At 43.4% G+C, this 17,885-nt stretch overlaps 1 protein-coding gene across 3 annotated transcripts in view; it reads left to right on the top strand.

Moving 5' to 3' along the window:
• Window positions 1-17,885, top strand: part of LOC101158128 (Down syndrome cell adhesion molecule homolog) — an 87,300-nt gene that overhangs the window by 52,341 nt on the left and 17,074 nt on the right. For all 3 annotated transcript variants that reach the window (XM_023962194.1, XM_023962195.1, XM_023962193.1), the window contains exons 5-11: window positions 6,244-6,522; window positions 6,714-6,989; window positions 8,779-9,075; window positions 10,520-10,792; window positions 11,752-12,030; window positions 12,284-12,403; window positions 12,790-12,969. In XM_023962194.1, the coding sequence (XP_023817962.1) occupies window positions 6,244-6,522; window positions 6,714-6,989; window positions 8,779-9,075; window positions 10,520-10,792; window positions 11,752-12,030; window positions 12,284-12,403; window positions 12,790-12,969 (1,704 nt within the window). The remainder of the gene's footprint in view (window positions 1-6,243; window positions 6,523-6,713; window positions 6,990-8,778; window positions 9,076-10,519; window positions 10,793-11,751; window positions 12,031-12,283; window positions 12,404-12,789; window positions 12,970-17,885) is intronic.

Below are 17,885 nucleotides of genomic sequence, written 5' to 3'. Positions count from 1 at the left end.
CCCGGCCCACGGTTGGTCCAGGGAGGAGCAAGGCAGGGGCCCGCCGCCCCCGCCCAGGAGGGGGGAACCCCGGGGAAAAAAGGGTGGCCCACAAGGGGTGTTATAAATATGGCCCGACCAGGCTCGGCCATGTTGGAAGTTTGGCGGGGCCCAGCGCTCAGGGGCAAGGACCAGGGACACGAACACCCCCGGCTCAGGTGTAATATGAACCCCCCCACCGTGCGGAGAGAGCACCGCCGGGCCCAGGGAGCCGGCACCCAAGGGACACGGCCGCCGTCGCCAAGGGGCCCGCACCCCCCACCAGGGAGGGGGTAGGGGACAGATGGACCCAGGTCCCACCTTCCTTGCAAAATGTGTGTGCGTGTATGTGTGTTTGAGAGGGTGTGTGTGTGCATGTGTGTGTGTTTATGTTGGAATGTATATATTGAAGGGGGAGGGGTGTGTGTACTGACACTAGTGTTTATTGATGACGGGACACAGGACAGAAGCAGCCCAATGAATTCTGAGGTGTTCAGAGACAGACTGTCTGCACAGATCCAGGTGAATGCAGCCAAACTGATTGGACGGCGTTTCATAATACAGATGGACAACAACCCAAAACATACAGCCAAAGCAACTCAGGAGTTTATTAAAGCAAAGAAGTGGAATATTCTTGAATGGCCAAGTCAGTCACCTGATCTTAACCCAACTGAGCAGCATTTCACTTGTTGAAGACTAAACTTCAGACAGAAAGGCCCACAAACAAACAGCAATTGAAAGCTGCTGCAGTAAAGGCCTGGCAGAGCAATCAGAAGGAGAAAACCCAGCATCTGCTGATGTCCATGAGTTCAAGACTTCAGGCTGTCATTGCCAACAAAGGGTTTTTAACCAAATATTAGTAATGATCATTTTGTTTATAGTTATTTCATCTGTCCAATTACTTACCAGCCCATGAAACAAAGAGATTGTGTTTGAAAAATGCTTTAGTTTTTCACATTTTTATGCAATCTTTTTGTTCAACCCATGGATAAAAGCTGAAAGTGAAAGTAAATTATAAGCAAGGAGATAGGGACATGTCTACAACTTCCATTACTCAAACACACTGCTTCACTCTAAAAAAAAAGAGTAATAATATTAAGAAAATCTGTGGAGTTTGTAACAATATTGAAAACTTTTGATGTTTTTGAGATTATTTATGGTGAGCTACTGAGAAATTGCTATTGTTTGTCTTTGGCATTTTCTCTATTCATTTAGATAATATTAATAATAATAATTGATTGATTGAATTTATCTGTGCTTTTCCAGTTGCTCAAATTGCTTACAATGTGTCCATTATTCATTCATTCCTCATTCGTATTTGGTGGTGGTAAACTTGGTGGTGGTAGACTGCCAGAGACGTGGCTGCCAGTACGCACCTTCACCGGTACACAACAAATGAGGGGGGAGCAGGGATCGAACTGCTGATCCTTCAATCATTGGGCGACCTAAGCCGCTGAATTTGTTTGTGTATTTGTTTATTTATCTGTAGCATTATCTGTCCAGCAGCTAAGCAAACAAAGAAGAACTGAAGGCCTCTTCTTTTGGACAGATTTTACTGTCGTAAATCTTTAGACACACATATCTATTAAATAAACCTCTTGTATTTGAGGCTAAACTTTATGATAATTTTGTTTGCATACATTTCTTGTTGGATCGGACGGCAAAAAAATAATAGAGAAAGAGAGACTGGGATATTGGAGGTAAGGGTACAAAAGAAAGAGGAGAAAAGGGGGTTAAAGAAGTTGGAGGAGGAATAAGTATGATGGGGGGTGGAGTCACAGAACAATGTAGATGTTACTCAGAAAAGCGGGGCCTGTCCACAGTTACATTCAAATATTACAAACATACCAGTTGGCTCAAAAAACGTTCACACACAAACATGTCAGCACGTACACAATACAACTGCAGTTCACACATACTTAGGCATACAAACACACATTTAAAGCACATCACTCCATCATGCATACTATTTATGCAAAGGGGAGCTGTCACCTGCGCTCAGTGTTTGTGTTCTGTGGTGGATGATGGATCGTAAAAGAAGGGAGAGCGCCCGTTCACCCTCACACCAAGACCGTCGCTGAAGCAGCAGTGGCAGCCTGAACCCCCCAGACAAGTACACAGGATAGCAGATCAAGGGTCTGGGTAACCCAACGTCAGCCACCCAGACCAGGGCCAGAGGGACCACCACAGGGGCCCCCAGCACCAGAGAGCAGAGGGATACAGGGCACAGAGAATGGAAGTCCCAGTCCAGCCAGAGAAAAGCCCTCCCACCGCGCCAGGAGGCCCAGCACAGTGCACCCCTGAACCCTAGGCAAGGAACTCACCACCAACTGGGAGTTCTGAGCATTCCCCAACCACAGGCACGAACCAAATCCTCCAAAGAGAGACCCGACCTACACCTCAGCCAACTACCCGACCATAGCGGGAAGTCCAGTAGAGAACAAGGCAGGGGCCACTTGCCCTTGGTCAAATATCCTGTTTATCAAAAAACTAACTGTAACTCATTTTCACCATCACCACAAACAAAAAAATGATAGTTAATAGTTTTCATTATTTAAACAGTAGTTTTTACACAACAAATATGTAAGAAGGAAGAAATAAACAGACTGGTAATATCGTGATGAGCACATAAACAAAACAGATAATGTCTATGACTTTTCATCTTCTATTTGCAGATGAGGTTAGTGCCCAGTGAAGTTCTTTGCTTTTGTAGTTCTTAAAAAAAATTACTACAAAAATCACAAAATTGAATGCAATAGATTTCATTGGGTAGGGTTTTTTTTAGTGCCATCCTTGTTGGTATTGTTCCACTCAATGTGGTGTTCTGTGAGTGCTGCATGGGGTCACTTTGGGAGATAAATGTGTGTGCCAAGAATTGAACTGGCAACAATAATGGCAGACAACTGTTTCATTTCTATAATCTTATCTTTCAATATTCACATTATTCTTTTTGAACTGTTGATGCAAAGCCTTCTTTGCATCACTGAAGGAAGTGTATGGTCCGAAGGGTGCCTGCTTGGACCCAGTGAAGAGTATTGATGGCAGCGTGCTCCACACAGACAAAAGCAAGATCATGGAGAGATGGAGAGAGCACTTCAGCCTCCTGCTGAATCCAGAGACCACCGTTGATGATGTTGCTGTCAGCAACATTCCACAACTACCGGTCAGGTATCACATGGATACACCACCAACCACAGAAGAGCTTGACAAGGCCATTAAGAGAACAAAATGTGGGAAAGCTGCAGGACCAGATGGTATACCATCGGAGGTCTGGAAATATGGTGGACCAGCTTTGACAAAACACCTGTTGCAGCTATTCCGCAACATCTGGTCAACAACAACAGCAGAAGTCCCTCAAGATTTCAAGGATGCAATCATCGTGACTATTTATAAAAGAAAAGGAGACCGTGCAGAATGTGGAAACCACAGGGGAATTTCACTTCTTTCAGTAGCGGCTAAGATACTTGCCAAAATTCTTCAATTTAGATTACAGACTCTTGCTGAAGACATCCTTCCTGAGAGTCAGTGTGGCTTCAGAGCCAACAGATCTACTCATGATATGATATTCACACTGCGACAACTGCAAGAAAAGTGTGCTGAACAACGCCAACCACTAATTGTCACCTTTGTGGACTTCAGCAAGGCTTTTGACACGGTTCACAGAGAGACCCTATGGAAACTACTGAGTCGTTACGGTTGCCCACAAACCTTTATTAGAGTGTTACGTAGTTTTCATGATGGTATGACTGCTAGTATCCGCTGTGGTGATAGTTGTTCAGACGCATTCAGTGTGGGACATGGTGTGAAGCAAGGATGTGTTCTTGCACCAACCTTATTCAATATTTTTCTTACTGCAGTCCTACAAAGCATGCCAGAAGAACTTGGTGACCTCTTTATTAGAACCAGAAGCGATGGAGATCTTTTCAATCTTAGGCGCCTGAAAGCAAAGAACAAGACACGGGAACTACTGATACAGGAGTTGCTCTTTGCAGATGATTCAGCACTTGTAACTCAAAGTCTTCAGGCCATGCAAGAGCTACTGACAGCCTTTGCTGAAGCTTCCGCAAGATTTGGACTAACAATCAACATCAAGAAAACAGAAGTCCTAATCCAAGACACCCATAATGCAAAGCTAAACTCACGGACAGTGCTCCTGAATGGTACTCCACTGGCTGAAGTAGACAAGTTCTCTTACCTGGGAAGTACTATCTCCAATAGTGGAAGTATAGACACAGAAATATCAAAAAGAATTCAATCTGCAGCGTCAGCCTTCGGAAAATTGAGAAGTCGTCTGTGGGACCAGAGAGGAATCCACCTGAAAACCAAGATAAAAGTCTACAGAGCCATCATAATGCCAACACTTCTGTACAGCTCTGAAACTTGGACCACCTACAAACGCCATATTAAGAGTCTTTATAAAGTACAGCAGAGACATCTCCGACAACTAATGAACATCTCATGGAAAGATAATGTATCAAACCTCGAGGTACTGAATAGGGCAGAAATGCCGAGTGTTGAAGAAATGCTCACCACATGTCAACTAAGGTGGGCAGGGCATGTTATACGCATGGAAGACACCAGACTACCAAAAGCTGTTTTCTTTGTAGAATTGAAAGAAGGAGCAAGAAAAGTTGGAGCCCCGCTACTACGCTTTAAAGACGTATTCAAGAGACACCTGAAGAACATAAATCAATATGACAACTGGAAGGGAAAAGCTGAAGACCGTGTGACATGGAGGAGGGTGGTGACCGGCGCTGCTGCTGCTATCAGGGAACGAAATGTTCAGCTATCGTTAAAAAGAAGGCAGCGTAGACTAGAACCAGCACCTCCACCCACTGAAGCGACCTACAGGTGTGAAACCTGCGACAGGACATTCAAGACAGCAATTGGGATGTCCTCCCACATACGCCATAGGCACAAGCTCCTCCCCGCGTCATCGTCGACATCGACGGACTGCTAAAGAAGAAGAAGAAGAAGCTATTGTTTGTCTTTGGCATTTTCTCTATTCATTTAGATAATATTAATAATAATAATTGATTGATTGAATTTATTTGTGCTTTTCCAGTTGCTCAAATTGCTTACAATGTGTCCATTATTCATTCATTCCTCATTCGTATTTGGTGGTGGTAAACTTGGTGGTGGTAGACTGCCAGAGACGTGGCTGCCAGTACGCACCTTCACCGGTACACAACAAATGAGGGGGGAGCAGGGATCGAACTGCTGATCCTTCAATCATTGGGCGACCTAAGCCGCTGAATTTGTTTGTGTATTTGTTTATTTATCTGTAGCATTATCTGTCCAGCAGCTAAGCAAACAAAGAAGAACTGAAGGCCTCTTCTTTTGGACAGATTTTACTGTCGTAAATCTTTAGACACACATATCTATTAAATAAACCTAGGTAGGGTTTTTTTTAGTGCCATCCTTGTTGGTATTGTTCCACTCAATGTGGTGTTCTGTGAGTGCTGCATGGGGTCACTTTGGGAGATAAATGTGTGTGCCAAGAATTGAACTGGCAACAATAATGGCAGACAACTGTTCCATTTCTATAATCTTATCTTTCAATATTCACATTATTCTTTTTGAACTGTTGCTTTGTTGTTATGCCAAATGTTACATTTAAATTTTTACATTCTTAATGCTAACTTTAAAAAAAACTTTGTCATTTGAGAAAAATCCAGAATAAGTTGTTCCGACTTTGCTACCTGTAAAAGTTGAGTTTATGAATAAAAAACGTCTTGACGATCCTCAAAGCTAAAAGTACAACATGAACTAATAAAAATGCAGTCTCTGCCAATAAGAAAGGACAGAGGATTATTGGAAGCAAATATGTTTGTAAAACATGCAGTATGTTTTCTGAAATATATTACACAAAACATATGCGGTAAAGTCATGACATAAAAGTGAACAGAACTTACATCCACAGTTCCAGTTTGATTTGCAAGTCTTCTATGGTCAATGTGAGGTATAGTTTGGAACAATAGAATACGCCAGTGAAAGCTCCTAGTTTCAATTTCTGTAGACCCGTGATCTCTCTGGAGACCATGCCTTGAGTACCGTAGAGTACAGCTGATGGAACACTCAAAAACCATCTGAAACATTAAACATTAGACACATTTAATCCAGAATGTCTTGTTTTGGCTAATATTAAAAATGCTGACAGAAACTCCCTCTGGTCTACATGTAGGTGTTAAATGAACAACATTAAAATCTCTTATTTCCCTACAGATCCAATCAACTCTGCACCCCACATCCTGGATAGCTTTGAGCGCCGTGAGGTGATGGCCGCTCATCGAGTGGAACTGCCGTGCAAGGCTTCAGGTCATCCCACTCCCAAATACCGCTGGCTAAAAGACAACCGGCCACTGGAGCCAGACACAAGGTTCAGACAGAGCGTGACAGGCCTGCTCATCGAGAGAGCCCAATCCAGTGATACAGGGACGTATGTGTGTGAAGTGTGGAACAGCTATGGCAACGCTGAGGTGGTTGGCAGGCTGCTAGTAAAAGGTCAGTTCTTCTGGAAAGGGCCAAAGCCCTTGTGTTGATGTTTAGAGCTAAGCTGAGCAGCTTCAAAAGACTTAAGCAGTTTATTTTGTTATATTCTAAATTTATCAGCTACCATGAATGCAAGAAGAAGCAAAACAGTTTCTCATTGTTTTAAAGATCAATGTCTGAACTTTTACATCTCTAACATACAGAGCCATTGAAGGTAACGGTGAGTCCAAGGAAGGTGAAGGGCAGCGTGGGAAGCCAGGTTTCACTGTCCTGTGGTGTCACAGGCTCTGAGGAGTACCAGCTGTCCTGGTACCGCAATGGAGAGCTCATCTACCCCAGTAACAGTGTACGCATGACAGGCCAAAACAGAGAAAACCTGGTCATGGCTGGAATGGCCAAGAGTGACGGAGGAGCCTATCAATGCTTCGCCAGACATGGCAAGATGTCTGCCCAGGACTTTGTTCAAGTTGTGTTGGAAGGTCAGAATTCACTGTTAGAGGTGCTTGTGTCAGAGCAATTTTTTTAATATAATTATTGTTGCAATTTTATACCAAACATACTAATAACTATGAATTATTAATGTCCAATCTATCAATGTAATAATTCATATCTAATTCAAATTTGATTAATTAAGATCATGGAAATAATAATATTGGATGCAGATGGCAATTAAACTTTATCTGAGGTTCTTAAAATTTGTTAAATCAATTTACATATAAATCTAGGCTAGGATCAACTAAAGTAGGCAAATGAAATGTGACATTGGTTTTCCCAAGTAGTCTAAAACATTGGGTGCATGTTAAGATAAACATGATCAACTGTTTTAAACAGAACCAAAAGTCCTAAATTCACTTTTCACCTTCTGATATATCAAAATAAGTTAGAGAACATGCCAAAACTAGAAACTGCATCCAGATTGTTGGTTAACAAAAATAGTAACTCTTCATACGTGTGTGTATCAGAATACACACAAAAGTTAAAATGCGGCATTATTTGACTTTGAACTTTGCATTTTATTTTCAACAGACAAGAATTAGGAAAATGATCCTCTATGTTGTCCACACTTTCTACATTTAGTGCTCGGCAGCACATTGTGGCACGGCTGGCTTGGAGGAGATCTTTTACAAGCCTCTGGCTGCCCAGGGATACGGGGGCATCTGTTTGTCCTCGTATCACTATACATTACTATAATTCTAAGGCCATTCCTGCAGTCACCTTTTGAGTCACACTTCCTGGATTTTACATTTTCCACTTCCTGGGATCCTCAGTTATGTAGAAACATGAGTTCTGTCAATTGCCACCGTAGCCCCACTGCTTGTTTGGACCGTCTCACAGCTCTCTATCACAGGCCCCTTCTATATCTTGATGCGTTCCCAGTTATCCAGCTCCTGAAAGTGTGCATTATTAAGTAGGTTGATTCATCTCTATACATTTACGGCAAAGACAATGTCCAGTGTGAACATCTTCTACCCACAGTGGAGGAGTTGTATGCACCTTTCCGCAGCTCTTGCCTGGGCCACTGCTACCTACAGGCTTCTCTAAACCCAAGCAAATGTGACTTATCAGGGTCAAGTACATAACCTTTGTATTCAACCTCATCTTTGGTGCAACACAATGACTGGACTATCTTTTTTGGCCGGCACCTTAATGACGTCAGTGATGTATTTTCCTACTCTTGTATAGCTGCATATGGCTACTTTGGTGTCCAGACATAAACAGTAACCTAGAAATTACATAGGAAACTTGAACAGTCTTTCTCACCAGCAACCGTTGACTTCACCACTGTAGGCTTTGACATTACCTGATTCTGACTGTATATATGGCCACATCTAAAGTATTTGAGCCAGTTTACTCTGCATAGTGTATGCCTATCTTGCTCATACTTGCCATAGGCTTTTTGTATTCTAAGGGTAATGTCACTGACTTAAAAAAAAATCAAAAAGTAGCAAAATAAATGCATAGTTGGGGAATGTTAGGACACTAATCGCTCATCTATTCAGATAAATTGGGCAGTAGTTGACCCTGTAGGCGTTGACTGTTTTCAGGCTCCTAGGTTGTTTATTAGGTAATGTTAGCCCTTTTTGGTATTTGGGACTGTTTTTACAATGTGGTCCATGTCTGTTCAGGCGTGACGACTGATGAAAAGAGCCCAGATTACAGCCACGGTTTTTTTAAACAAACAAAAATTCCTTAATGGAACTTGTTAGTGCAGAATAATTAGATAAGTATTAACTATATATTTCTGTGTTAATTTGTCTCTATGTGCAGATGGCACTCCCAAGATTCTAAGTTCATTCAGCGAAAAGGTCTACAACATCAACGATTTTCTGTCACTGTCATGCACGGTGAAAGGCACGCCAGAACCCCGGGTAACATGGTCTCTGGATGACGAACCCGTGATAAGGGACAGCCGACACCGCATCTCCTATTACATCAATGTTGAGGGCCATGTGGTCAGCCATCTCAACATCAGCCAGACTCAGGTCCCTGATGGAGGGGTGTATCGCTGCATCTGCAATAACTCGGCTGGGACCGTTTCCTACCAGGCGCGAATAAACGTAAGAGGTGCTTGTCAGATCAACTCTTCCAACACACCATCACATATACACATCAGCATATGCTCTGATACTTGTTCCAACTGGCTATTTGAACAAACAGAACACCTTACTATGTTTGCCAAAGAGGATTCAGGTTTTCATTCTTAGATCACTTTTTCTTGTTACTTTGCAAGGTCAAAACCATGACCGTTTTATTTCATTTATTTTTTTCGGTAGCATCTCATCAAGTGTTACCATGTTGTGAAATTATTTTCTTGTTTTGATGATGCGGAAAACATGCCACATAGGTCTGTGTATAACCTGTTAACCAGGGGAGGGCCAACCAGCAGACTCTTACTACAACCATGCCCGTGTCTGGTCGTGTGGAAGGGGAAGAAAGCCCAAAAGGTGGTAGTTTCAGATTAAAGTTCTATGGTAATACTTTTTCAAACACATTTTTAAAACGTACATAAGTGGTGATCAGTTGGCAATCTTTGCAGAAATATCAATTTAAGGCACAGCAGCGTTCACAGAGTGCTTTGATTTTCTGCTTTTAGTGATCAGCCTGACAACAGCCTCACTGTAGATGAATGAGCTTCTCTGCCAGGATCATGAGCATGAAGTGAGGCTAGCTTTGAAGCTGAGGAACAGTAAAAAAAAAAAAATACAGTTGCTCCTAATGACACTCTGTACCTGTAGAAACATGGACGTGTTCAGGGATGGGGGAGCACAGATCTTATATGGTGAGAGGATCCCTGAGTGTGCTAGTGCTGTGAGAAGAGGTTGAAGTTAGAGCTGACAGAAGGATACTTAGATAGCAAGTCATGTCTGAAGTTAATGAAGACACAGATATGTTTGTTTCAAAGGCTGTAAATGCAAGATCATTTGTTGTGGCGCCCCCTGCAGGGAAAGGCTGAAAGTAAATCAATTCTGTTTTTGTAAAGTTGATGGGATTGTCTTGAGTCCTCCATAATGTTGGATAAAACAGAGAGGAGTAGTCTAGTGTTGATCATGTTGTATTGCAGAGCCCAGCGTCATGATGTGAAGTTCCTCAAAGAGAATCATAGCAGCCCATTTATAGCCTGGACTGTAGATTCCTGGGATAGTAGTGAGGCCAAGACTGGTTTTCTGGGAGAACACTTTGAAAACAGTTGGGTCATCCAAGAGGGACCCAATTTTATATCAGTTAGACGCAGCTGGAATAAAAGGGGTCTGCAAGGTGTACAGGGGCTGTGGATGGTAAAAACAAAAGCCAGGGTGTTGATGAGTCCAAACATGACTGTTTGTTTTTTTTTAAAGCCTGAAACCTCTGTTAGCAAATCATGTCAAGGTTTTCATGCTCAGAATGAGTCATGTGAAACTTAGTGTTGTCTTGATAACATGCAAACAGCACAACAGTCTTTTAGGCCACCACTTCCTCTCCCAGGCTCAAAATGATTTTAAAAGTGTTTTCTATTCAATGTGTCCTCAAGGCCCTGCAAGCATCAGACCAATGAAAAACCTCACTGCCATCGCTGGCCGGGACATGTACATCCACTGCCGTGTTATTGGCTATCCCTACTACTCTATCAAATGGTACAAGGACTCCAACCTGCTGCCTTACAACCACCGGCAGCGGGCCTTCGAGAACGGCACGCTCAAACTCTTTGACGTGCAGAAGGACGTGGATGAAGGAGAGTACACGTGTAACGTGCTGGTGCAGCCGCAGCTGTCCACTCACCAGAGCGTCTATATTACTGTGAAAGGTAATGAAGCTAGTCTCATGTGTCACATGACTCAGCCTGAAGCAGGGCTTGAGAATGTGAAAATTGTGATTTTAAAGATCATACCAGGGCTGTGCAGACACTGTGTGATGCCCTGATATTTGCTGATGGTGCATTTGTGTGACTCATGAATACTGAGCCCATAATGCATTGCATGCATCACATTTACTAGATAAACAAATGCTTTACAGAAAATACACAGGTTTTTCCTGCATGCGAGGGAACTCCACACTCCACTGAAAGCAAAGCAAGTCTCCGTCATGCCAGCCGCCTCATCTGGGCTCATGTGAATATGCAGCAGCCAAGCTGAGGCACATTATGATAACCTCAGATGGCCCTCTTCCTTCGATGATGGTGCATAATTTGAAACATCAGATGGGCAAATCCCTCCCCTCCCTCTTTCTGGCGGGTCTCAGTGTGCTAACAAGTGTGCGAGGGGGAAATCACACAGCACAGTCAAAGCTGCGATTCCGCCTCGGCTAATTTGCCTCTCAGCTGCTTTGCATTCCAGCGCTGCTGAGAGGGAATCCCCAGGAGTCTATTATGCCTATTTTGTTGTGAATTAAATAAGCGCTGAAGTGCTGCTTATTCCAACAGTTTTTAAATCATTAATTTTGCAAAGCATCTGGTTCTCACGATGGCTGCAGTGTCCCCAGAGATCAAAAGAGAGATAATGTTGCATGCATGTTGTTTTGAATCCAGCTGCTCCACGTTGTGAGAGTCTATGAAATATTTCCTCCGCATTTCAGGTTACTGCTAAACCACAGCATGTGCTGACAAGGAGATAATGACACACATGTGGCTAATGTGTTGCTATGGGAGTGCTTCACGAATGTTCAAATGATTTGAAGCAACACTGGCTAAAGTTGCCATTTTAATTATAGAAGGTGTAAACCCCACATGCCTGAGGAGGGAGATTCATTTGCATTTCTTCTTTTCAGTTCCACCCACCATCCACCCCTTTGAGTTTCCACGGTTTTCCATCGGGCAGCGGGTGTTCATCCCCTGCGTGGTCATGTCTGGTGACCAACCCGTTTTCATCACCTGGCAGAAGGACGGCCGACCAATTCCAGCCAGCCTTGGAGTCACTATAGACAACATCGACTTTACCAGCTCCTTGCGTGTCTCTAACCTCACACTCATGCACAACGGAAACTACACCTGCATTGCCCGGAACCAGGCTGCTGCTGTGGAGCACCAGAGCGAACTCATTGTCCGAGGTGAAAGGGGGCTTAGGGGTGGGGGGATATGACAGGGTGGAGACGCAGCTTATAGGAGTAAAAGAGAAGAGGAAGCCCATTTTAGACCTCAAACACGTTTAATGCATGAACAATACAATCAAGTGTTTTCCCACAGTAGTGTGGCTTTATCCTAGTATGAGCCAAGGTCAGCGCCAGTCAGGAGCAAGATTTTTTATTTACTGTTTTCCTGTTGGTTATGGGCAAAGATGAAATTAAGCTTCTGTGTCTGCAGTTCCCCCCAAATTTGTGGTCCAGCCAAAGGACCAGGATGGAATCTATGGGAAATCAGTGACACTAAACTGCTCAGCTCAAGGTTACCCCGTTCCTACCATCCAGTGGGAGTATTCCAAAGGTAAACACTCAATTGTCAGACCCAAATTCAACACAGACACTTGTCTGTGGGTTAGTGAAAATGTTTTTTAAGTTTGCAAAACTCCCCAAACCAGTTGCATCTTTTTTTATTTTTCAAATTTTGCTATGTTTTGATGAATGGTTGAATGGTAGGGTGGGTAGGTATGGGAGAGAGTGAGTGATCAGATGGATGGATGGATGGATGGATGGACTGTAAAAATGCATGCAGGAACGGTGATGCTGGTGTCATGTACAGTATGTGGTGCTGACCTGCATTACGATTTTCTACTTTCACACCGTCTGCTGCCACAGGATCTAAATTACAAAAGCATGGCTGGGATCAGGTCACTGGGTTCTCTGGTCTAATACTGCTGTTTTCTCCCTTAGGAGCTGGGGTTCCTCAGTTCAAACCCATTGCTCTCAACTCGGGCTTTCGGATTGAGGTGCTGGTGAACGGCTCTCTGCTTATCAAGCATGTTCTGGAAGAGGACAGCGGCTTCTACCTGTGCAGAGTCAGCAACGATGTGGGGGCTGATGTCAGCAAGTCCATGTATCTGAACGTCAAAAGTAAGAATGCTCTGAAATCTTTGATTTTTTTTTCTCTTCAGGAGTAATTGCATTGGAAAGTTCATGGTGACCACAAAGTTTGTAGAACTCAAACTGGCTTGCTTTGCAACAGTGATACCACCAGAAGAGGCAGAAATGAAGCTCAAACAGAGCTTTCTGCACGGATGAATCCCACGAAAGCAGCACACACAGCTACTGCATTTATCTGCTGTGTCGCCGAGGACTTAGCTCCCCTCCATTAAGCCCCGAATGCTGCATACGCAGGAGCTGCCATGTGGAAAAGATGGGATCAAAAAGTGTTAGAGGGAGGAGCGGTTATTTTTATATATAATACAGATTTAAAACAGTCTGTCTTCATGCTCAAAACAATTATTGTCACACGTTGCTGTGTGCTGAGAACAAACCTTTCTCCAAAATGTTTGTCCAGAACCTTGTTTTCTGTAACTTTTCCAAACATTGAATTAGATCAAGAGGACTTCTGCATTTTTGTGACCTCACAGCACTTCTGTCTTCTGACAGATCCTTCAGCATTAACACAAAACTGCCTGACTCTGCTGTTACCTGAGTTTAAAGTTTTCAAAGTTTATGTTTTGTACAAGGAACAGGGAAGTCTGTTGTGTTTGAGTCCAAACATTTGACTGCATATGACAACTGGAGTGAGCATGTGTGACGTCACCCATAGAAAAGGCTTTATTTCCAGCTCCAACCAAATGTTGGAACCAGACGACGTCAGTAAGCAGTGATTGGTTCGAGTTGGTCTGAATGAAAATTTCTATGACAACCACTCTGGCAAATAAGGAGCGAGCTTGTTAGAAGACCACACCCATTCCATGGAAATCAGGCTCAGGGGAATCTGTCAAACGTTTTAAACGGGGATCAACCACCACCACGTCCTTTTACTGAGCTGTCTGATCATTTGAAAGACTTCAACTAAAGATAAAATATTGTTTAAAAAAAGAGGATTGTTAAGAACATGTTAAAAAGGAATCAGATCAGGAATGTTCATTCTGACAAATAGAATGGATGAATTAGATATCTATCTATAGATATCTATAGATAGATATCTATAGATATAGGGGTCCCTCAGTTCGGTTCTCTGATGCAGCCAACGGTTAAACCGACAAGTGTGTTCTGTGGACCATTACTTTCAAACAAACTGTAAATATTGGCCTCTTAAGTGTGTTGATGAGGCTGGTTGCTTCGAGAGTTCAAGGACTGGGAGGTTTCTGTATGTGTAGCCTATGTTCAGAAAAACTCAGCGAACTGTGACAGCTGTAGCACTAATGAAGCTCTCATGTGTAGCTGTTGCCCATCTTTGAGTGTTTTCTACTTTGACCTAAACTGCTTTTCTGCCAGTGATGCTACAGCTACTCTCTGGTTCTGGTGCAGCCCTGCTGTCTCATCAGAAGCAAATCTTTAAATTGGACACGTCTGTTAAAATTTAGCTTTATGAAAGTAGCAGTCTACCTGAATAAATGCCCTTTGGAAAGCTCTTATTTGGACAACAGTCAGGAAGAGACCCAGTCCATTGCTACAATAGTTACAATAGTTGCCAGAGAACAGAACATTCAGGAGAAAGAATGGAGGATCTCCTCGTTGAAGGGTTCCAACAGAAAGTGCTACGACTCAGACTTTAGTTTGTTACACTGTCTTTCTCCCTCCATAGAACCACACCTGAGTGAAGCTTATTTTGCTATGAGCGAGCATAAACAAAGATGCTGTTTTTATAGAGTTCATAGAGTTAAAAACAGAAAGAATCCAAAAATGGAGCAAATGTCAACAAACACACGGGAGTCATGAAAAACATGGGAGTTTTTTAAGATGATGGAGTTCTTCATTTTTACACTGGATCTCCTCGAAATGAAAACAGTGAAAGCAGAATCAGAAACATGAGAGCCAGCCTTTATGTCTGTTAGTGGTTGGGCCTGTGTTATAGGTTGGCAACCTGGGTTAACCAACCATGAATGTATTTGTCATACATGTGGTTTTAATATTTACACCTGGATTTAGAGTTTGGATTGGAGTTTTGTCAGTGCCATATGTTCTGGTCTTCAGCCCTTCATTTTGCCACATTTCAGGCTCTTTTTGTCTGAACTTTTGCTTTCTGTCATGCTTGAATTTAAAATAATATCTCCTGCAATTGACTCTTTAAACTGACAGTGTCTGCAGGTTCATTCTGCACTGACACCAGCACATACATCTCTGCCGAGCAACAGGATGCATTTAGCAGAACAAAGGGGTTTCTTTTGTGAAGTGCAATTATTTTATTACAAAGGTCAAAATGAAAATGGATCAGATGTCTTTGAACATAAATCTGAGCTCCAAATCACCTCTGAATATCTGGCAATAAACCGAAGAAGATGAATGCATGGCTATTTTCCTGAGCTTTTTCCATCTCTAGAGGACTCGTTCTCTGAGGCTCTGCATTTTGCTACTTTTGGGTTTCTTGACATCAAGCTAGAGTTGGTCTCAGCAGTGTGTCTGTGTTTCTCCCACAAAAACAAACAACATCCAAACTTTGTCAAAGATGGATGTGCATATAAAACTAAAGAATTTTGCCGATCACCACTAGCTGTTTGAGAAAGTCCACAACCTTTAGACACAAAACTAAACTGCTTGAAGTTTAAGTGGAATTCTGTTTATTTGAATTTATAACTGAAAAAAATCTATAAATCCTAAAGTAATAATTGGTGTTTTGAACAGTATGTTCCATACAGAACCAGATTCTAGCTAGAGACTTTCCTGCATCACAGAGACACTGATCATAGAGGGAGGACATGAACATTATGGGCCACAAATTCAGAATGTGAACTCTGATGCATTTTTGTTCGTCGTTTTAGGAACAACACTGCCTTTGTCTTTAGGGGAGCATGGATGAGGTGTCAGGAACAGCTGCAGAAGCTCATGTTTTCATATCTTCCTTTATTGATCCTCTGTCGGTCTTTCTGGGCTGTGTGCGTCTGCCTGCAGCCCCTCGGTGCATGCTCTGCTCACACAGCGTGCTGCTGTCATGGTGCCTGAGCCACACCTTGCCCCAGTCCCACTGCAAGTGTGCACATCAGACAATGAGCTCACGGACACTCAGAGCCCAGCCCTGTGCTCTGCAGGTACATCTGAGCCTGTGGTTTCACAACACTGCTGTTTTCATGTTACTCAGGCGTGAGCAACCGTTGCTACTTAAGAGGCTTAAGGGCAAATTAGGGAGGTGCAGGAGCGGGTGCATGCTGGCGTGCTTACGTGATGCGCCTCACTCTGCAGTATTGCGTGCCATTGGCTGTTTAAATGTGGCTTGATGTGTCAGTAAACATGCAGAAGAAAATCAATGAAGACGGTTGAAACAGATGATGCTGAATGTGTTAAGCAGCTGAGCAAACAAGACACACAAAGACATGTGTCACAAAAGGCTGAGCCTTTTAATGCACAGGCTCAGGTACAGAGCAGCCATTAGAACAGAAGAAAGGGCCAGATGGGTCCACATGGAGCAGGCCTCTGAAGGTTGAAGTCCCCAGGAAATGAAATGCAGCACTTGGGATGTTATACCTTGGTGCTTCCATTGTCGTGAGTGTATTTATGCAGGCTAATGTCTCATCATAATACAGCATGCATCATCAAGCAGGATGGCGGCACTAACAGCCAGCCCCACGTTTCTGTTTCCTCATATTTAATGGGTTTGTTTTCCGGCTGGACGCCGGCTGCAGGTACAGGCTTAAACAAATGCTTGCAATTCAGTTTGCAGTCAAGCATCCCTGCAGTTCCTCCAAAACAGGTGCGATTCACTCCGTTCATTAGCAATGCTCAGTGGATGCTATCAGAGTCTGTCAACAGCCACTCCATGTTTATCAGAGCCAATTAAGACCAATCAAGCCTGCTAAACATCATAAGGCCTGAAGACGATGATGAGGGCATAACGAGGCTTTGCTGAAGAGCAAAACAGCCCCCTGGTCACTGAACAGTCTTTCAGACAGCCATGAGGAGACCCCTCCTCTTTCTTTCATCTTGTTTATCGCGGGCGTGCAGCCTCTCGTGCTGATCTGCCCGCACTGCAGCCGCAGCTTCACCATACAGCTCTATGTCCAAGCAAATTGTGCAGCTAAGGGAATTATTTCAGTACATTGCAGGCAGCCAGTGAGCCAGTCATCTATGTGAAGTCCATGTGCCCCCCCCCCTCCCAACTCTGCCCCCCTTCCCCAATGCACCCACTCACAGTCTGCCTCCGGGGCAAGAGGCATCTCAGCTCATGTCCGCTCCTCTAGCAGCCGTAGTAATAGGAGGCCACGGTCGGGGCGGTTTAGACTGCCAATAATTTAGGAAAGACCACCCCCCCAAGCACACAATGCTCTTTGCATGCATGCTTCTAAAAAAGCAGATAACATGTCTAAAACCAAAAAGTGTCATTTTGGAACAGAGAGCAGAATGTTGGTCTCTGCAGCTCCACAGACGGAGGAAAACGCTGCCCTCCTCAGGCTCCAAGTGGAAATACAACTGTCAGTGTGATAGAAGGGGTTTTCCAAGTTTAGCAGCAGAAATATCAGTCCGGTGCTGGGAAAAAAAGGAAAAAGCAAAACCAGGTGTCACTGGGTCCATGTTATAGTGCTGTTATTGACAGTGAAGCTGATCCTGAACCTCTCTCATCCCATTCAGGCTCTCTGTGCTCCATCACACACCCATGTCCCATAAATCACCTCTGATTATCTGGTAATATTACACCACTGGGCTGATTTTATAGTCACAAACCAACTCCACCATATAACAAACATCACAAAAACAAATGTTGCCGTATTTTCTCTTATTTCTGCATTGCGACATTCATTGTGTGATTGTGTAATCATCATTCTCCAGTGAAATCAATGGCAGGTCCATTTTCTATTCCTGGCAGTTAAAAACAGCCCTTTCAGAGAGAGCAGAGGGGGGGGGTC

The sequence above is a fragment of the Oryzias latipes genome, chromosome 14 (assembly GCF_002234675.1).
Source record: "Oryzias latipes chromosome 14, ASM223467v1".
Classification (NCBI taxonomy): Eukaryota; Metazoa; Chordata; class Actinopteri; order Beloniformes; family Adrianichthyidae; genus Oryzias; species Oryzias latipes.
This window is presented reverse-complemented; position numbering and strand designations above follow the sequence as displayed.